This window comes from Triticum urartu, chromosome 7 (assembly GCF_003073215.2).
Source record: "Triticum urartu cultivar G1812 chromosome 7, Tu2.1, whole genome shotgun sequence".
NCBI classification, from domain to species: domain Eukaryota; kingdom Viridiplantae; phylum Streptophyta; class Magnoliopsida; order Poales; family Poaceae; genus Triticum; species Triticum urartu.
The window spans coordinates 604,174,602-604,197,104 of record NC_053028.1 but is presented as its reverse complement, the minus strand read 5'-3'; the positions used below and the strand labels follow the sequence as shown (position 1 = coordinate 604,197,104).

At 43.5% G+C, this 22,503-nt stretch overlaps 1 protein-coding gene across 1 annotated transcript; it reads right to left on the bottom strand.

Moving 5' to 3' along the window:
* Positions 1–13,129: 13,129 nt before the first annotated feature.
* On the bottom strand, positions 13,130–15,622 carry LOC125519151 (iron-phytosiderophore transporter yellow stripe 1-like). The gene is made up of 6 exons (XM_048684036.1): positions 15,380–15,622; positions 14,898–14,995; positions 14,643–14,777; positions 14,356–14,545; positions 14,140–14,266; positions 13,130–14,055 (listed from the first exon to the last, which is right to left on the bottom strand). Exons 1-6 carry the CDS (start codon positions 15,620–15,622, stop codon positions 13,130–13,132), a joined length of 1,719 nt encoding a protein of 572 aa, XP_048539993.1.
* Positions 15,623–22,503: the final 6,881 nt, after the last annotated feature.

Genomic DNA, 22,503 nt, shown 5'->3' with positions numbered 1-22,503 from the left:
ACGTATCAGGTTTGTGACTTAGAGTCATCCAGATCTGTGTCGAAGCTAGCATCGACGTAACCCTTTACGACGAGCTCTTCGTCACCTCCATAAACGAGAAACATATCCTTAGTCCTTTTCAGGTACTTCGGGATATTCTTGACCGCTGTCCAGTGTTCCATGCCGGGATTACTTTGGTACCTTCCTACCAAACTTATGGCAAGGTTTACATCAGGTCTGGTACACAGCATAGCATACATGATAGACCCTATGGCCGAGGCATAGGGGACGACACTCATCTTTTCTCTATCTTCTGCCGTGGTCGGGCATTGAGCCGTGCTCAATCTCGTACCTTGCAATACAGGCAAGAACCCCTTCTTTGACTGATCCATTTTGAACTTTTTCAATATCTTGTCAAGGTACGTACTCTGTGAAAGACCAATGAGGCGTCTCGATCTATCTTTATAGATCTTGATGCCTAATATATAAGCAGCTTCTCCAAGATCCTTCATTGAAAAACACTTGTTCAAGTAGGCCTTTATGCTTTCAAGAATTCTATATCATTTCCCATCAACAGTATGTCATCCACATACAATATGAGAAATGCTACAGAGCTCCCACTCACTTTCTTGTAAATGCAGGCTTCTCCATAAGTCTGCGTAAACCCAAACGCTTTGATCATCTCATCAAAACGAATGTTCCAACTCCGAGATGCTTGCACCAGCCCATAAATCGAGCGTTGGAGCTTGCACACCTAGTCAGCATTCTTAGGATCGACAAAACCTTCCGGCTGCATCATATACAATTCTTCCTTAAGGAAACCATTAAGGAATGCCGTTTTGACGTCCATTTGCCATATCTCATAATCATAGAATGTGGCAATTGCTAACATGATTCGGACGGACTTCATCTTCGCTACGGGTGAGAAAGTCTCATCGTAGTCAACCCCTTGAACTTGTCGATAACCCTTAGCGACAAGCCGAGCTTTATAGATGGTTACGTTACCATCCGCGTCTATCTTCTTCTTAAAGATCCATTTATTTTCTATGGCTCGCCGATCAATGGGCAAGTCAGTCAAAGTCCATACTTCGTTTTCATACATGGACCCTATCTCGGATTTCATGGCTTCCAGCCATTTTTCGGAATCCGGGCCCGCCATCGCTTCTTCATAGTTCGAAGGTTCACCGTTGTCTAACAACATGATTTCCAAGACAGGGTTGCCGTACCACTCTGGTGTGGAACGTGTCCTCGTGGACCTACGAAGTTCAGTAGCAACTTGATCTGAAGTTTCATGATCATCATCATCAACTTCCTCTCTAGTCGGTGCAGGCACCTCAGGAACATTTTCTTGAGCTGCGCCACTTACCGGTTCAAGAGGTAATACTTCATCAAGTTCTACTTTCCTCCCACTTATTTCTTTAGAGAGAAACTCTTTCTCTAGAAAGGACCCATTCTTGGCAACAAAGATCTTGCCTTCGGATCTGAGGTAGAAGGTATACCCAATAGTTTCTTTAGGGTATCCTATGAAGACGCATTTTTCTGATTTGGGTTCGAGCTTTTCAGGTTGAAGTTTCTTGACATAAGCATCGCATCCCCAAACTTTTAGAAATGACAGCTTAGGTTTCTTCCCAAACCATAATTCACACGGTGTCGTCTCAACGGATTTCGACGAAGCCCTATTTAAAGTGAATGCGGCAGTCTCTAAAGCATAGCCCCAAAATGACAGCGGTAGATCGGTAAGAGACATCATAGATCGCACCATATCCAATAGAGTGCGATTACGACGTTCGGACACACCATTACGCTGAGGTGTTCCAGGGGGCGTGAGTTGTGAAACTATTCCACATTTTCTTAAGTGTGTGCCAAATTCGTGACTCAAGTATTCTCCCCCACTATCTGATCGCAAGAACTTGATTTTCCTGTCACGTTGATTCTCAACCTCACTCTGAAATTCCTTGAACTTTTCAAAGGTCTCAGACTTGTGTTTCATTAAGTAGACATACCCATATCTACTCAAGTCATCAGTGAGGGTGAGAACATAACGATAGCCACCGCGAGCCTCAACACTCATTGGACCACATACATCAGTATGTATGATTTCCAGTAAGTAGGTTGCTCGCTCCATTGTTCCTGAGAACGGAGTCTTGGTCATTTTACCCATGAGGCATGGCTCGCACGTGTCAAATGATTCGTAATCAAGAGACTCCAAAAGTCCATCTACATGGAGCTTCTTCATGCGTTTGACACCTATGTGACCAAGGCGGCAGTGCCACAAATATGTGGGACTATCATTATCAACCTTACATCTTTTGGTATTCACACTATGAATATGTGTAACACTACGCTCGAGATTCATTAAGAATAAACCATTCACCAACGGAGCATGACCATAAAACATATCTCTCATATAAATAGAACAACCATTATTCTCGGATTTAAATGAGTAGTCATCTCGAATTAAACAAGATCCTGATACAATGTTCATGCTCAAAGCTGGCACTAAATAACAAATATTGAGGTTTAAAACTATTCCCGTAGGTAAATGTAGAGGTAGCGTGCCGACGGCGATCACATCGACTTTGGAACCATTCCCGACGCGCATCGTCACCTCGTCCTTCGTCAGTCTCGCTTATTCCGCAATTCCTGCTTTGAGTTACAAATGTGAGCAACCGCACCGGTATCAAATACCCAAGAGCTACTACGAGTACTGGTAAGGTACACATCAACTACATGTATATCACATATACCTTTAGTGTTGCCGGCCTTCTTGTCCGCTAAGTATTTGGGGCAGTTCCGCTTCCAGTGACCACTTCCCTTGCAATAAAAACACTCAGTCTCAGGCTTGGGTCCATTCTTTGGCTTCTTCCCGGCAGCTTGCTTACCGGGCGCGGCAACTCCCTTGCCGTCCTTCTTGAAGTTCTTCTTACCCTTGCCTTTCTTGAACTTAGTGGTTTTATTCACCATCAACACTTGATGTTCCTTTTTGATTTCCACCTCCGTTGATTTCAGCATTGAATATACCTCAGGAATGGTCTTTTCCATCCCCTGCATATTGAAGTTCATCACGAAGCTCTTGTAGCTCGGTGGAAGCGACTGAAGGATTCTGTCAATGACCGCGTCATCCGGGAGATTAACTCCCAGCTGAGTCAAGCGGTTATGCAACCCAAACATTTTGAGTATGTGATCACTGACAGAACTATTTTCCTCCATCTTATAACTAAAGAACTTGTCGGAGACTTCATATCTCTCGACCCGGGCATGAGCTTGAAAAACCATTTTCAGCTCTTCGAACATCTCATATGCTCCGTGTCTCTCAAAACGCTTTTGGAGCCCCGTTTCTAAGCTGTAAAGCATGCCGCACTGAACGAGGGAGTAATCATCAGCACGTGACTGCCAAGTGTTCATAACGTCTTGGTTTTCTGGGATGGGTGCGTCATCTAGCGGTGCTTCTAGAACATAATCTTTCTTGGCAGCTATGAGGATGATCCTCAGGTTCCGGACCCAGTCCATATAGTTGCTGCCATCATCTTTCAGCTTGGTTTTTCTCTAGGAACGCGTTGAAGTTGAGGAAAATGTGGGCCATTTGATCTACAAGACATATTGTAAAGATTTTAGACTAAGTTCATGATAATTAAATTCATCTAATCAAATTACTCAATGAACTCCCACTCAGATAGACATCCCTCCAGTCATCTAAGTGAAACATGATCCGAGTTAACTAGGCCGTGTCCGATCATCACGTGAGACAGACTAGTCAACATCGGTGAAAATCTTCATGTTGATCGTATCTTCTATACGACTCATGCTCGACCTTTCGGTCTTCCGTGTTTCCAGGCCATGTCTATACGTGCTAGGCTCGTCAAGTCAACCTAAGTGTATTGCATGTGTAAATCTGGCTTAGACCCGTTGTATTCGAACGTTAGAATCTATCACACCCGATCATCATGTGGTGCTTCGAAACAACGAACCTTCGCAACGGTGCACAGTTAGGGGGAACACTTTCTTGAAATTATTACGAGGGATCATCTTATTTAAGCTACCGTCGCTCTAAGAAAATAAGATGTAAAACATGATAAACATCACATGCAATCAAATAGTGACATGATATGGCCAATATCATTTTCTCCTTTTGATCTCCATCTTCGAGGCTCCATGATCATCGTTGTCACCGGCATGACACCATGATCTCCATCATCGTGTCTTCTTGAAGTTGTCTCGTCATCTATTACTTCTACTACTATGGCTAACGCTTTAGCAATAAAGTAAAGTAATTCCATGACGTTTATGCTGACACATAGGTCATAAATCAATAAAGACAACTCCTATGGCTCCTGCCGGTTGTCATACTCATCGACATGCAAGTCGTGATTTCTATTACAAGAACATGATCAATCTCATACATCACATATATCATTCATCACATCCTTTTGGCCATATCACATCACACGGCACATGCTGCAAAAACAAGTTAGACGTCCTCTAATTGTTGTTGCAAGTTTTTACGTGGCTGCTATAGGTTTCTAGCAAGAACGTTTCTTACCTACGCCAAAACCACAACGTGATATGCCAATTTCTATTTACCCTTCATAAGGACCCTTTTCATCGAATCCGATCCGACTAAACTGGGAGAAACAGACACCCGCCAGCCACCTTATGCAACTAGTGCATGTCAATCTGTGGAACCAGTCTCACGTAAGCATACGTGTAAGGTCGGTCCGGGCCGCTTCATCCCATGATGCCGCCGAATCAAGATAAGACTAGTAACGGCAAGCAAATTGACAATATCAACACCCACAACTGTTTTGTGTTCTACTCGTGCATAGAAACTACGCATAAACCTAGCTTTGATACCACTGTTGGGGAACGTAGCAGAATTTTAAAATTTTCTACGCATCACCAAGATCAATCTATGGAGTCATCTAGCAACGAGGGAGAGAGGAGTGCATCTACATACCCTTGTAGATTGCGCGCGGAAACGTTCAAGAGAACGGGGTTGATGGAGTCGTACTCGTCGTGATCCAAATCATCGATGACCTAACGCCGAACGGACGACACCTCCGCATTCAACACACGTACGGTTGGGAAGACGTCTCCTCCAACTTGATCCAGCAAGGGGGAAGGATAGGTTGATGAAGATCCAGCAGCACGACGGCGTGGTGGTGGAAGCAACGGTGATCTCAGCAGGGCTTCGCCAAGCACAGGGAGATGGAGGAGTGTCACGGGAGGGAGAGGGAGAGGCCAGGGGCTAGGGTGCGGCTGCCCTCCCTCCCCCCACTATATATAGGGTCCCCAAGGGGGGGCTCCGGCCCTAGGAGATCAAATCTTCTAGGGGGGTGGCGGCCAAGGGGTGGCTTGCCCCGCAAGGCAAGTGTGGCGCCCCCACCCCTAGGGTTTCCAACCCTAGGCGCAGGGGGAGGCCCAAGGGGAGGCGCACCAGCCCACTAGGGGCTGGTTCCCCTCCCACTTCAGCCCATGGGGCCCTCCGGGATAGGTGGCCCCACCCGATGGACCCCCGGGACCCTTCCGGTGGTCCCGGTACAATACCGATTACCCCCGAAACTTTCCCGATGGCCGAAACTTGACTTCCTATATATAAATCTTCACCTCCAGACCTTTCCGAAACTCCTCGTGACGTCCGGGATCTCATCCGGGACTCCGAACGACTTTCGGGTTACCGTATACTAATATCTCCACAACCCTAGCGTCACCGAACCTTAAGTGTGTAGACCTTACAGGTTCGGGAGACACGCAGACATGACCGAGACGACTCTCCAGTCAATAACCAATAGTGGGATCTGGATACCCATGTTGGCTTCCACATGCTCCTCGATGATCTCATCAGATGAACCACGATGTCGAGGATTCAATCAATCCGTATACACTTCCCTTTGTCAATCGGTACGTTACTTGCCCGAGACTCGATTGTCGGTATGCCAATACCTCGTTCAATCTCGTTACCGGATAGTCACTTTACTCGTACCGTAATGCATGATCCCGTGATCAACCACTTGGTCACATTGAGCTCATTATGATGATGCATTACCGAGTGGGCCCAGAGATACCTCTCCGTCATACGGAGTGACAAATCCCAGTCTCGATTCGTGCTAACCCAACAGACACTTTCGGAGATACCTGTAGTGTACCTTTATAGTCACTCAGTTACGTTGTGACGTTTGGCACACCCAATGCACTCCTACGGTATCCGGGAGTTGCACAATCTCATGGTCTAAGGAAATGATACTTGACATTCGGAAAAGCTACAGCAAACGAACTACACGATCTTTGAGCTATGCTTAGGATTGGGTCTTGTCCATCACATCATTCTCCTAGTGATGTGATCCCGTTATCAATGACATCCAATGTCCATAGTCAGGAAACCATGACTATCTTTTGATCAACGAGCTAGTCAACTAGAGGCTCACTAGGGACGTGTTGTGGTCTATGTATTCACACATGTATTACGATTTCCGGATAACACAATTATAGCATGAACAATAGACAATTATCATGAACAAAGAAATATAATAATAACCATTTTATTATTCCCTCTAGGGCATATTTCCAACATGACGTTCACGCTGGGGCCCAGATGCCAAGTCCAAGAATCGAGTAGTTCAAGTTCTACAACCTGTTTGAGGTCATCCACCACACGAGAATCCATGGATCAATTCAGAAGCTCTAGTCGATTAACTATTAGCTCATTTATCTTCCAAACAATGCTGCTACCTATTTTGAGATAATAATAAGATTGATAAAGTCATGAATTAGGGTTATTACTCACCTTGGGTGCTTGAAACCTAGGTAAATCTCATGTCATCATCTACTTCATCGGTTTGAGCTTCGTTGGATTAATTCATGTATCACCTCACCTCCAAGATTTGTACAACATATAGCCATGTATACATGGTCCAGCATGGGCGATACAAAATTTTCTACATACAATCTTGTGTATACATTCTAAAATAGATTTCTCAACTCCAAACATCTAGAAAATGTCACATGTTGAGTTCCCTAAGACAAGTATTTATAACAAAAGGACCTCAAATGGACAAAACCACACCATAGCAGCATGTTGGACGGTTGTAGGGGTGGACCTCTCATTGGCATATCTAACTTCGTACCTCAGTGGGGATGCCAAAGTCCTTCACCATTACCTATTTTTGGTGTCTAATAACAATGATTGCGTGACTTGATGCTGGGAATGCATCGTACTCGGGCTTGCTTTTGTCATAACAAAGAACTACAGTTGGTGTCCATGTCCTGTCGCATTGTCTATAAGATTTTGATGAAATTTCTTGCATGGGCTCCATCCTAGGTAGGCAGCATAACCAGATAATGGTGAAAAAGAACGAGTTAGAAGGGGCTCTTGGGAGATGAGTTGGTGAATACTTCTTAACATGATATCCGTTCGTCCTCATGTGGTAGAGGTGATTCTGTGGCCCACTACTACAAATCAACCCTTTAATGAGAAACACTTGAATGCCTCCACTAACGGTTTCAATGCTCATGACTAAGCCTCGTCAAAGGGGGATACCTTCCACTAGTGGGCACCTTACAACAAGTGGATATCTACCACTAGTCACATGCTCTTGCTTCAAGTCAATGGAAACATGTCCAAGGAAGCTTGGGAGCCACTTGGAGGTGCTACCTCCACCCGGGATTATTGGGCCCTCTTGTATTTTGTGTCAAACTTTGACTATCCATAAAACTAACAAAAATATAAGTTATATGATACAAGAAAATATATTATTAGATTTATATTTGGAAGAGATTTTCTATAGTATAATTTTTGTGACATATAGTTACATTTTTTAAGTTAAATTTATGATCAAACTTCAGCCCAAAATAAGAGGTGGCCAAGTAAACCAGGACTAAGGTAGTACTTATTATATTGGGCACTCTAGCCCCTCGCATGTGTAAAGGAGTGTCCAGGAATGAGCACCTCAACTCTGCCCATTAGGGGGTTGCACTCTATGTGTCAAACCTGGCGCAGGTCAAATTGTTGCACAATTCGTGATGGTTTTCTCTCAGAATTCATATATCCAGCACATAGCCGATTGTATTTCACATGCTACATTCCTATATGCATAAATAACATCAATATTCACAAACACATTCTTATGTATATGACATAGAAATTCAGCACAAATGTATGAAAGAACATGAGTGCACAACCAACGAACAAAGTAGTTAATTCTATTATCATGCAATAATTGATGAACTGCATAAATAACGAATCTATCAAGTTTTTTTGCGGGCAACAAATCTATTGAATTTTGTATACAAAATTTGAACTTCCTAGGGCTTACATGTGGCTTGTGAGCATCACCCTTGAAAAAATCATGCCTTGTCTAGTAGTTGGATGTCAGCGTATGCACCGAGAAAGATCGTAGATAGTAAAGATCTATTATGCACCAACGACGACCCCTTCTCTTTACCTTTATCGTCTCATACCTCAGTCCATTGCTGTCTTGAATGATGTCTCTCTTCTTCTTTGCTCGCGAGAGTGAATAAGAGGACGACCCACCGGGGGAGGATGGAATGAGTCGGGAAGGGGATCAACCATCTTCTTTCAATAAAGGCCCACACATTATCCTTAATATTGGGATAAAAGGACTCTGAAGAAGGAAACTCTCTTCCCGTCTTGCGTAACTAACCACTTCAAATCAAGTCGAAAGTGCTTATATGCTTAACACATTTTTGTCTCAATGACTTATTTATCCTTTGGTAGGATCACATCATAGTCAATGATGTGCACCAAGATATGTTGGATGCATGTAAAGTTCACCTTCCAATTATACATGTCGTTACACAACTCATAGTAGAAAGTTTTCGATGATATCATATCACATCATCAATGTTGGCTTCTTGACTGAACAAACGAGTCCACACTGGCGCATACTTGTTACCCACAAGTCACATGAACTTTAGGTTGCACTCTACATTAGTACTTATAATGGAGTCCCAAACATGTCTTATTTCGAGGTGCTACCAAATCCTTAACAAAAATGACCAGATGCCATTGAGGTTTGACCCTTTTTTTGTTGGAATAAAGATAAAAAATCATTGGCCAATATATGAAAGATCTCAATGAGGACCAAAGTTACTATGTAAATCTGAAAAGAGGGATGTAAGTAGACAGAGATACGTGCAAACGAAATGAAAATGAAATGCCATTCTATATTAATAGACTTACGGTGGATAACGGGGAAGTGGTATGTACTCCTTGTCCTTACGAAAGCACATGAGCTCCGTAAGATATGGGATTAGAAGCTCTTTGCCGTCTAGGGCCCAGCATAGGATTCAATCATGGTTATCGAATTAACTACTCAAATCTTTCAATTGCATAGACGATTCCACTTTTGGGCATAGCAGAGCTCCCATAGCCCAATCATCTTGTGTAAGGCCTATAGAGTTTTCAATATTTAAGATGTCCTCTAAGTTGATGTATGAAGGTTTGGTTCGCTGTGAAAAAATGGTATTCTCTAGACATTTTAGTCAATCATTATGGATAATCTTTATCTCCACACGAAGATTCTCTGACTCATCCTTTAATGGAAAGTCCCACCTTCATAGAAAATATCTTGCCAATGGCAACTAGTAACCATGTGTGATGTGTGTCCATCATGCCGATGGTGAGGGCCTTAGTTCCATATGCCATGAGATTTTCTCAACCATGTGCAATGTGTCATTCTAAACTAGCATGCTTTCCAAAAAAACTATTCATTGAAACATAATCACATAAGGGATCCAGTTTTGAAGAGCTAGTCTAGGAGCTCCAACGGTGAACGGATCATAATTTTAATGTTCAGTTCATAAGTTGTTGAGTTTTGAATATTTTTGAAACATAGTTAAACTACATGAAATGTTAAGAGTGTGCATGCAACAGGTAGTACCTCACATGGTGGGTGGACAACCCGGCCTTGTTGGCTCTGCATATATGTCTCCCTTGCATCGCACCTCTCCTCGTCCTCCTCCTCCAGCCCCTATCTCTACTAGATCAAGTGGCCTCACCAGTCGGGGAGGTGAGAGATGGGGAGGGGGTCCTTGCGCTTCCTACCTTTAGTATTAGTTAACGTTGTTAGGTTTGCATTCCTAGTGGTATCATCATTATGTCATTTGTTGTGTTTGTTGATGTGGAGGATATAGCGAGTTTGGGTCGAGGTGACACTTGGGGTGGACGTCTGTGATGGTTTTCTTCTAGTTTCCCTTGATTCCCCCATCCCCGAAAAACGTCTCTTAATATGTTCCTGCTAGATCTACTCCCTCTTCTCATAATTTGGAGCTCTACTAGCAGATTTTGGTCTTTTTTCAATAACCCCACCATATTCATCCAAGTTTCAGTTGCCAGACCTTGATTTTTTTATTCATCTTCTCCGGTATTAATCTTATTATGCTCCATCTTCGAGCCCTGAAGGTTTTCCACTGGTTGTCTTGGAGCCGAGGCCTGTGTTGCCATTCTCAATCATTGTGTCAGTTCCCTTCCCTGTAGGTGATGTTTTCTGGTCATTCTGTTGTGTTGACATGGGGTCAATCTTACACAACATCATTGTTCTCTTCATGCCTTCTCCACCTCCAACCTCTACTCAGGAGGCCCACAATGCAGTCACGAAGAGCATCGGCATTGGAGCTAGCTCCTTCGTATTGCAGGATTCCATGTGTAGAGATATCCAACCGAGGAATGGTTTTCTTCGACTGCCGGTGCATGTGCTCATTAATCTTGTATGGTGCTGCAGACTCTGCATCCTTGAATCCACTTGGTGGTTTGACTTGAGGTTCACTGGAGGGTATCCTTTCTGTCGATCTGGTGGCAACCAAAGTGGTGAGACAGCAAGGTGAACCGCTCTGATTAGCGGTGGTGTTAGCCTTGGGACACTTTGCTCATCCCAACGTCCTCATGTGGCTTTGGGAAGTTGCTAGTTCAATACGTGTTGCCAGTATTATATATCCATACACATGATTTTTTTCTTATTCACAGTAGTTGTAAACAGTTATACTATTATGTGGGTTTTATCCCCACAAGTCTCGGAATATAACACGGTGAAGTTTGCTAAAAATGGTGCTTGGACTAGAAAATAAGAGAAGGATAATCTTCTCATACATAGGATGTGTTGGACATATCCACATATATATTTTGGTGGCGATGAAATTTCCATCTAACACTACTAGGAAAAAACCTACTAGCAGCGTGGGGTAATGGCCTAGCAGAGCGTGGGGCACCGCGCTACTGCTAGCGCGCTACAACTTGCTTTCTAACAGTAGCGTCGTGTGGTACCCTGCACTACTGCTACAAAGAGTTAGCAATAGCGTGGGTCAATCCAGCGCTACTGCTAACTAGCTGCAGTGCCGGGATGAACCCCACACTACTACTAACTCTATGTAGCAGTAGCGCTGCACTAGTCTTGCTGCTACCCTCCTATCCCGCGCCACTACTAAGACTTTCTGTATATTTTTTGCATATTTACGTTGTATATATACAGGTTTTATACAATAGCAACATACACATACATTGAAACTATATGAGACAAGAATATCCGATCGTCATCATCATCATCATCATCGAAGTGCTACAACATAGTATCATCATCATCATCATCATCATCATCATAATGATCCAACACAAATGTCTCATCATCATCTTGAAACAACAACTACATGGTCACATACAGATGTTTCATCATCGATCTAAATTATGATATACTATGAGCAAGAGTGGGATTAAATAGGACATATCGATCGAGTTTGCCCGAAATTCGCTGAAACATGAATAAATGGACATTTCAGCAAAACATAGGCAACTCATGTCACGCACAATTCGGCAAATACACATAGGCAACTCATGCCACAACCAATCCCATCATATCACCCGATTCGGTCATGTTGCACCATTCGTTCATATCACACAATTCGGTCATATCACACAATTCAATCATATCCCACAATTCAGTCATATCACACAAATTCCAATCTTGCATAACACTACTTTTTACCCACCTATCTCGATAGGGAGCACGGTGATGAGGCTGGTGTCGCAAAGGATCGAAGTGGGCAAGGATAATTAATGCCCCTTCTTTATTAATGAGGAGGAGGTAGATAAGTTACTTCCTTAAATAAGTAGATCTACTTGGGGAGGAGAGATGAGTATAACTGTTGGAGTGGGAGAGAGAGCTAGTGAGTCAATGAAGTGGAGGGGCAAGAGATATGGGAAGAAGGAAGAGAGAGGGAGAAGAAAGCAAGTGAGAGGAAAGGGAGCCATTAATGGAGATGGTGGAGGGGCAAAGGAGAGAGAGAGAGAGAGAGAGAGAGAGAGAGAGAGGAGGGGGAGAATTGAAGGAAGAGATAAGAAAGCAAATGAGAGAGGAAAGCAAGCTATGGGAAAGGGAAGGGGAAGGGAGGAGGGGGAAAGGTGTCTGATATTTTGGCCGGCACACTTAGTAGTAGCGCGGGATAACCCGCCCGCACTTCCACTATAGTTATTACCTATAGAGCGGGCGTACGTACCCGCACTGCTGCTAAGCGGAACCCACCAGCTAGCCCCGTGTATAAGTAGTAACAACGCGGGGTACACAGACGACATTATTGCTATTAGATTAGTTGCAGCATGGGTCGTATACCCAATGTTGCTACTGCGGCCTGCCCCGGGGGTACTATGGGGACCACTTAGTAATAGCACGGGGCCGCTCTATCCACGCCACTACTATGTACTACCTGTAGCGTGGCGTTTAGCCTCGCACTGCTACTAATTAACTGTAGCGCGCAGTCTCCATCCCGTGCTACTACTAAGCATATGCCTATAGGGTTTTCCCTAGTAGTGTAACCATGTGTATGCATCCGACTCCACAAAAAAGTGCAGGTGCACATCATTGTGAATAAAGTTTACCTTTGTCTAAAAAATATTAAGATAGCTGAAAAATTTACAATCAGAGAGTTCATTACATGTCAGGATAAACTCACTAGATACACTTGATTGAAAATATAAGCACACGACCAATATAAAATTGTAAGAATCAACGCTCGCGACAAAGATCTAATGCCATGGAATCATATATACACACCATAAAATGTACTCCACAAAGTTCCAACCATGGAGCACTTGTAGCACAACGTAAAATCCAAAGATAGTTGAAGAAGGTGTGACTGAGAAAGCTCCCTAGTTGGCAGGAGTGAACTTCATGCAGATTGGAGGGTTAATCTTGGCAAGAGCTAGTAGGGAAGATGGGAATACCCATATGCCATCCCCGCATATCAAGCCAGATGCAACAGCAGGCACTTGGATGATAGCCTCCTTCTTGTTCATCTTCTCCCACACAAATACCACCAAACTCCCGATGCACATGTCAATGGCAAAGCTCCCACCTACAAGGAAAGGCACCGCCATTGCCATCGGTAGTGGAACATACTTGCCATACCTGCGTGGTAGGATATCCCTTGCAATACTCAGAAGCATCGCAAATGCAAAAATTCCAGCCGATATTGAGAGGCAGTGGTTTGGCAAAGCTGAGAAACCTTCCACACCGAGAATCGCCATACTACGGTATATGAGTGCATACGGCGCCTTCCAATAGCCATCTGGGTTACCAACATCAAATGCCTTGTAGAAGAGCATGAAGGTGAGGGGTGAGACGATGCAGCCCATGCCCGTCCCGATAGCCTGTGCCACAAGCATGGATCTTGGGGATGTCGACGTGAGATAACTCGTCTTCAAGTCATGCATCAATTCGGCAGACATGAGGACCAACTGCTTCACCAGCGTACCACCAACCAGGCCAGCAATTACACCATTTTTCTTGCCAGCCCAGGCTGCGAAGATGAAGAGGGCGATCTTGCCATAGTTGTAGGCCATGTTGATGTCAGTGAGACCTGCTCCGTAGGAATTGGAGAACCCGAGCACAGGTGCAAGGAGATATGCTACTATCACATAGTACCACTTTATCTGACAGAACATCAGGGGTATGCTGATTGATGAGATGATGCTAAGCACGGCGTATCCAGTGTATGCCATCCATGAGGGTATGTTGTCACTCTTGAAAATCTCATCGCGCTGGATTTCCTCTGGTGAAGCCATACCATCTCTATCTGTCACTGAATTTTGTTCATATGCTACACGTTAGAACAGAACCTGAGTTTAAATGAGGGGATTGAAGTACTGAAAACGTATGCTTTCCTCTCCTTTGTTGGTAACAACTTTTTTGTTTAATCGTTGATGTAGGCTTTTACTAGTGACATATGTGACTTTCAAGAATTGGTAAAGGCCATCTCCAATTATTAGAGCTACACAGAAGAAGGCCTATAACAAGAGCGATTAATACTGTGACGTCCACTCTTTAAGTGATGTCTATTATTTATTAAAGTACTTGACCAAAAAAAGGTAGATACCTTGTAACCATACAATCTTTTCATGCTGCTTGCTGGTACATCTGCGGGGTACCAAACCCCCTTCTGTTTGCTAATGAGTGGCCACATTATCCCCCATGAAAGAACTGCACCCAAGAGAGTGGAGAGGTTCACTAGGTGTGAGCAAATCATTCCCGCACCCACATACGTGAGGCTAAAGTCAAAGGAGAACCTGTCACACCAAGAAACATTAATTAACAGAGTTTGTTGCGTACGAAAAATTACTGATATATTATAGTGTGAAACTATAGAAAGCAAAAAATGCATACGTTTGTTTCCAAGCCTTGAGACCAAAAGTAGGGAACTGCACAAAACCGCAAACAGGGCCGCCAGTGTAGAACCATTGAAAGAAGCTCCACATAAAGCTGATCCCGAAGTATTTTAGGAACCCATGGACTTGCTTCCTGTCATGAAAAATCAAGGAATAATTCATCATACCTTGTTTGGTTCAATGTTTTAGTGAATCAATTGCAATGTAATGTTATGTTATGTAATGGGCGTGACAGAGGTGATAGAATCCATACTTTGCATTCTTGTCTCCCTTGGGGGTATGAAACCCATTAATAAGAACAGCAGTTGCTGTCCCACTGGGGTAGGTCAGTTTGTAGTCGACCACCAAAACCTGAATACATTTTGGAAAATCATGGAGAGTCCAAAACAATTACAGGGATAAAAACTTAGTTGTACAAGATTTCGCAGGAATAATTTGTATATTCCTCTTGAAACTTGTATTGAAACAAATGATACGTGAGGTATTTTGGTCTTCGTGCTGGACCTAAGGCTCACCCATTGAAACAAACTTAGTTCATCATGTTGTAGAGTACTAGTGATTAAGTAGACTTGATCTGGGTGAGCCTTAGGTTAATTAATTAGAGGGCAATTAATTTACCGGAGCCATATGATGGAGTAGGAAAATCAATCAATGAAGATTCTAGAGTACAACTAAGTTTTTATCCCTGTACGCCTATATAGTACGTCTTCGTGCTGGACCGAGAACAAATGATACGTGAGGTATTTTGGTCTTCGTGCTGAGGGCAATCTTCATCACGATGACGGTGTAGATGAAGCCGATCAACAGCGCCGCCACCATTCCCCGCACCGTCAGCTGCTCCTGCCACGGCTGCACGGGCTCCAGCTGCCGCTCGCGCGCCAGCGCGGGGTCCGACTCCATGTCGCCCTCCATGGCGACGTCGTCGACGTCCTTCTCGATCTCCGGCGCCACCCGTGTGCGGTCGGCTGTGACGTCCATGGTCGATCGATCTCCCTCTCCTCGGTTATCAGCTCCTATCTCGTGGAGCGGACAGATGGTGATTGATGATGATAATGCTCACGCAATGCCATGGAATTATATAGGGGTTCACGGGGAAATGTCAACTCCCCGTGCTGCAGTTTTCTGTATCTATATATTATAAACTGGAATGCCCTAGCTAGTTGGGTATCACTACTCTTTTCTGTCCAAGTATCTTAGTTTTCTTTTTATAATCGCTGCAAGCAAATGCCTCTTCCAGCTGTTTGCCGATGAACGCGCGAAATAGCAGGTCGACAGTGCAGTTAGCTAGATATCTAATTCACATTTTTGCAGGTCAGCTGATGAACTAGCTAGGAACAATTCAATCTGGGAGAGTTAATCAAGGAAACAAAGAGATGAACGTACTAGAGCGAGAGTAATATATACAGCAGTGGACGCACGTTTCTTGCCGTCACTTTAGAGCTCTAAGTTTTTTTGCATCATATATACATGCAATTAATAATAAAACAGTGTTGCTAAATCTCAGTCGAGTTATGTCTCAGTCAATGTTATATTTATGAATCTCACAAAAAAACTATGTTTGTCAGATCTTAGATTAAGAGATGTGCAAATTTTTGCTTGTAGTTTTTTCTTTCTTTCTTACATTTTACGCGCGTCACTTGTGAGACTTGGGACTTGGTTAAGTCTCAGTCCACTTATACCTAGCGACACCCTAATAAAAATGCAAATAACCATATGTTATTGCACTGTAAAAAGTACATCACTATCAAGTAAAATCACGTGATACGCCCGTATATATGAAACTATTAAATATTAGTTAGCCATCTAAGTCACTCCGCAGAAAAACATCTTTTACATAAAATTCTCTGGTGAACCACTTCAATTTGTTCACACCAGATTCGTTGAGAGACATGCTTTGTGGCCGTTGATCAAGGATTGGGATTGTAGCCAAATGATTCGAGAGAACATTAATTACATGTTGAAAAATATGCAAATGCATATGTTAAAATGCATATATTGAATCTACAAGTTGAATTGGGGTGTTATGTCTGCCATAATACCCTAAATAAATGTGAGAATGATTTTAGGTAGGAATTTACTGTATTTTATTTTTATTTTCTCTTTTTGTTTTTTCTAGCTGTCTTCAGTTGATTCGTGGAATATGGTTGAGAATGGCACCACCTCTGGTTCTGCATCACAAAAGTATTGTTTTGAAGCCCTATCAACATCTATTATCATTTTTTTCTTGAACACCCCTCCAAAGTCTAATTCTCTATTCGGAGATCCAACCATGTACTCTCACCCCCTAGTGCCCCGTTCGATAGCAAAGTATTTTCTAAGTATTTTGATAATACTGCAGTTTTTGAGATAACCATAGTTTTATTTACAATGATTTGTTTGGTTGCCCCTAACAACTGTGATTTTAAAACGGTAATATTGGGAAAACCGTAGTTTTTTCTCCGCATAAAAAAAGAACCCCATACCTCTTTTTTTTTAAAACAGAGTTGCTGAGCCTTAAATGCAATGGCTAGACAGCACAATTTACAGCGTTGTGGGGCAACAACCAAACAGGTTCTATGTATTGTGGATACTCCAAAATACTCCGTTTTAGTAAAACCATGGTATCTCATACCTATAGGCAAAATTACTATAGTTTTTAATACTTTGGTTTACATAGTACTATGCTATCAAGCACAAGCCAACCTATGTCAAAAGCAGATGATTTTTTCTAGTACTTCATGGGGCCTACTCAAAATGTATGTAACTTATAGCTTCAAAACATTTTCTTCTACACCAGCTCAAAATATTTAGATGGGTTTGATGATAATTTTTGTTTTGTTTGACCTAAATTCACAAACCAACATCTCCCACTTCCAGTTTTTTTGAAAATTTGACACAAAACTCACATGGAGCGTCACTCCATTCCATGAGAAGCTTGCCATGTTCGCAGTGTGGCGATTCTAGTCCCAATAACCATTACTGCCATTTATTACCACTTTTACAATTATTGTTCCAAAGCTTGTTAGTTCTGCGATCCAACTCCCATACCCCATTTAATCAATAAGGGATAGTTCGATCAGAAATGTCAGATTTTCCAAATTCACTAAGAGCACACGATACATGGTAAAGAAAGTGCATGAAACATTTGGCACTTTCATGTTGTGTTGCCTGGCGTCGACCTGGTCTTCTACGCAACACCAAGCCTAGTTGTTGTGCCACCATCTGCCATAGGGTATTCATGTATCGGCTACAAATTGAAGACCATCAATATTGTCATTGACATGTTTGTGCCCCCGCCGGGCATGCTCACCATGTGAGAGTTAAAAGTGAATCTTAGGCCCCCACTGGGTTTTCATGATTAATGACAAGGAAATTAAGAGGAAACATATTTTATGAAGTTTATTTCAGTTATATTCTCCATATTGTTGAGTGCATTGGTGACTCCTATCTTCCATACACTAGTTAGGAAACCCCTAATTAGCGGCATCCAACATTGCCCTCTAGTAGTGTTCTTACAAGACACCGCTAGTGCGACGCCGCTGGTAGCAAACCGGTACCAGCGTGCGCACCACCCGCGGCTAGAGACTAGCAAACTAGCAGTGTTGTCCATGCGGATGCTACTAAGTGCTTCGCTATAGTGGCGTGCATTCGTATAGGCTCTACTAAATGTCAACAACTCTAGTTGTATTTGTTGTCTGTCTTGCACACTGCTAAGTGGTGAAGACATCGGCCGCATTCCCTTCTTCCTACATGCTGCTAAGCATTTTTTCTGGGCCAAAAAAAATCAGCCACGGCAGTTGTCATGGTAATTGTAAGTGCATCTAGTGCCCCTTAGTGATTTTGGTGTATTGAAGACTTATAGGTTAAGGGACTAATGCGTTTGTGAGTGTACACAGGTCTATAAGTCTATGAGGAGTTTGATATTTACAGAGAAATTCGACCCCTAAAAATGAAGTTCTTCGACTGAAGACTTTGGATTTCTGAAGACTTTCTGAAGACTTTGAAAGTGAAGAAATTGGTGTGACCTTGAAGACTTGGTATTCATTCGAGGAACATGAAGCGTGAAGACTTTTGTTTTCATAGTTTCATTTTCTCTTTCTTGAGTCATAGGAAACACCGTACTGTTAAAGGGGGTCGAGGAAATAATAAGGAAAAATTTCCATGTGATGCTCAACTCAAAATCCTACACCTACCAATCCCTTCGAGTGAAGCCATTGGAAATCTCATACAGTCCAGTCATATTCTTCAGTGACAGAGACGAAGTTCTTCTGGTCTCTGCGAAATTTGTTCTGACTGGGGAGTTAGGAATTCGCAGTGCGGATTGCCTACACAGTGAGGAACATGATAGCCCTGAGGATTTTGCTACTCAAAATTCTGACCGTTGCTGTGCTATGCGCCAGCTGTCCCAAAATATCTATCCACGTAGCGGTCATATCATTGAAGGGCATTTATGTCTTATCATGTCGGGTTGCTCCCTAGGCTATAAATAGCCGCCCCCTACAACCACTAGCTGGTTGGCTGCTCCGAGAGAAACTGACACATTATTTGGTGGATCTTCACCCATTAGCATGTTCATAAAACTGTCAGGCAGCCTCTGCAGTTTGGGACAATGAGTGATGTAGGCAAACAACAGATATCATAATGAGATGGGTGAAGGGGAGATCTCTTGTTTTATATACCTGCGTCATGGATGATACTGAAGTCCCAAGTATGATAGTGAAGAACTCGGAAGCATCCAACTCGTACTGCGGTGTTGCAGAGCGGCGGTGGCTGCTTCCCGCCATCTCTGATAAGCAGCAGAAGAGACCAATTAGTACCCTTACAACAGATCATAAAACATATGGAGTACCCTGTCTATTTCTTCTATGCTATCAAACCTAACAAACCAACTGGACAACATACAGGTATAACCGATACAACCAAACAAGTCAAGGTATTATACAGATAACATTTAGATTTCTTTACTTGAAAAGGACAGACAAAATATACCATAGACCTTTCTGTAGTGGAAGCACAAAATATCAATTGACCATAGACCTTTATGCACTAGAACCGAACAAGGCAAGGCAAGGTATTAAGACAGATGTGAACACATGAGATAAAATCTAGAGACGTGAACACAGAAGATAATAAGAACTACTCGTCATCATCACCAATATTGTGACCAGTGTGATCTTCATCATCACTACCATATTGCATCATAGTTTCATCGTGGTCATCCTCCTCCTCGCTTTCATCCAATAATTCAATATGTTGTTTGACAAGTTTTGCTGCTACAACAGGATCAAAAAAGTGTTCTAAAAAATACCGCTAACTACGCGGATGAAGATCATGGCCCCTAAAATGGCCTGTGTTTGCTGTACTGGTTCTCCAGTACAGAAAAGGAAACGGGCTCATGGCCCCTAACTACGCGGCACCACCGATCGTGGCGCTCGTGCCATCCCACGAGCGATTAGAGGGGGAGCCAGACTCGCTCTTGGCGCTAACTAACTCGAGCTAAACTCATTGACAGAAAACAATCTCAAACTACTACTGACGAAACGGATGAAACTGACGAAACTGAAGAAATAAACACTAGCTACTGAAGACTTGGCTTTATTCAACAGATATGACCAAACAAGGAAGAGTAGATTTCTCACATTACAATTGATAATGTAATATCAGTACATTACAATTAATAACAGTAATCAGGACACGACATCAAGATAGTCATTTACTTCAAAATATGATAGTCAATTAATAACTAAATTTGTAAATGCACCTAGGTTGACAGTAAATTCCCAAAAATGACCAAAAAACGATAAGAAATTTCCAAATTTTTCTGGGAGTTGTAATTTGGAGCAAATCCACTACTAGCAGCAACAAAGAGTTAAACTTTCAGCGAGCAGAGGATAAAAACATTGCACAGAGACCGCATCAATTAGACCAGCATGTACTTAAGCAACATAGGAGTTCACATAGCTTATTCATATGGGTGAAGAAAGTGGAGATGACATCTACTAGTATGACCAAGCCGAGAGGAGCACAATACATGCTGCATCTACTACTAAACAAATGAAACTGGCAAATTCAATCCAACATGCCACTCCTAGAATTTATGGGGTTCTCTCTTGCTCAAAGCCTGTACCATCATCAACCCAATCATATGATAAATACTTGCTTCGATGCATATGTGGTGACCAAACCAAACAGGCGCAGAGCTGCCCCATGGTAATAACTTAATAGAGGTGAATCGATGATAATTATATGTATTAACCACATGGTACAGATAGCTGAATGGAAGTGCATAGATGAGAATGACATCCGAGAAACCGCACACAGCAGACAAAGCATATATAGCAGCAACATGAGCACGCCCACGCTCATCGTGCATAGTTAAGCTGAATGCTAATCTTATTTATGGGGTTCTATCTTGCTGAAAGCCTGTACCATCGTCCACCCAAACATATGATAAATACTTGCTTGGATGCATATATGGTGACCAAACCAAACCAAAGCAAAGAGGCGCAGAGCCGCTCCATGGCTATGCAGATGCAGAGCACACAAAAACTAATCAAGCAGCCATAGAAATTTAGCACGCAAAGCTTGAGGTGTTGAGCTAGTACAGATTGATGCATTGAGCTCCATCGTGCAACAGAGTGGTACATTTTCAGGTAGAGGCATATCCTCTGATATTTCCATTTTATCTTTATCTTTTGGAAGGGATGGATTGATTACCAGAGGATGACGAGGTCGCAGAGGATGACAACATACCAAACATAAGCATCGGAGGTAAGCAAGAGTATGCGAGGAACTGTACCTGGGGTGGCCTGGTAGCGGACGTCGGGGTGGGGGGCAGAGGGGTGGAAAGTGTCGTACTGGTACTGGGCGGGGTCCTGGCCCCGCAGGTGCGGCGGCTCCGACGGCGGGAGTGGGCCGGAGGAGGAGGAGTGGGCCATCTTCTTCTTGCCGTCGTCGCCGGCGCCGGCCTCCAGGTCTTGCCCGGCTCCCATGGTCGACGGACGGAGATCGGTGGGGACGGGGCGGCGGCGGCAGGGGACGACAGGGGACGGAGGGGACGGAGGGGGCGTGGGGCGCGGGGGTCGGGGGTCGGGGCGGCGGCGCCAGGGGACGGAGGGGGCGGAGGGGGCGTGCAGGCGCGGCAGCGGCGGCGTACGGTTGGGGCGGAGGGGGCGTACAGTTAGGTCGAGTGGGGAGGAAGGGAGGGAGGGGAATAGGTGGAGTGGGGGGGAAGCTTACTAATGGCGCACCCAGCAGCGGTGCGCCATTAGAATGTTTTTTTGCCAAAAAGTAAAAAAAATTACTGGCGCACTCTGTCGCCGGTACGCCATTAGTAGTTCTAACTACTAATGGCGCACTTTGCCAGGATGCGCCATTAGTATATTTGAAAAAATGAAAAAAAAATTGTTTTACTAGTGGCGCACCTTTTGCCTGGTGCGCCATTAGTGTCTTCCACACTAATGGCGTATCTCCACCAGGTGCGCCATTAGTATATAGTAGTGGCGCACCACTTCTCTGGTGCGCCATTAGTGTCAATCCTATCTTTAGTCCTTTTCCTAGTAGTGTGAGGAAACTATAAAGTTCAAGGCTACTGAGGATGTCATTCCTACTGAAGAATCTGCTGAAGAATTCATTCCAGAACATGAAGAACGTCGAGCTAATGCACTTGAAGAAAATACTGATGAAAATGGTGCTGAAGAGAATGCTGATCAAATTCCTCAACGACAACCAGCTCATCCTCGCATTGAAAAAGAAGTGCAAGGTGAAAAGATCATCAATGACATCAAAGCGCCAGGTCCTCTCACACGCTCAAAAGCTTCACATTTATCTAACTTTTGTCGGCACTATGCTTTTGTCTCTATCACAGAGCCCACTAAGGT

What these genes read in the sequence shown, in the direction of transcription:
- LOC125519151 (XM_048684036.1), bottom strand. Translation starts at nt 15,622, where the DNA reads ATGGACGTCACAGCCGACCGCACACGGGTGGCGCCGGAGATCGAGAAG. An exon ending in CGAAGACCAAAATACCTCAC is followed by an intron (nt 14,996 to 15,379) that starts GTATCATTTGTT and finishes AAATGTATTCAG; the next exon opens with GTTTTGGTGGTCGACTACAA. An exon ending in TACCAACAAAGGAGAGGAAA is followed by an intron (nt 14,056 to 14,139) that starts GCATACGTTTTC and finishes ATTCAGTGACAG; the next exon opens with ATAGAGATGGTATGGCTTCA.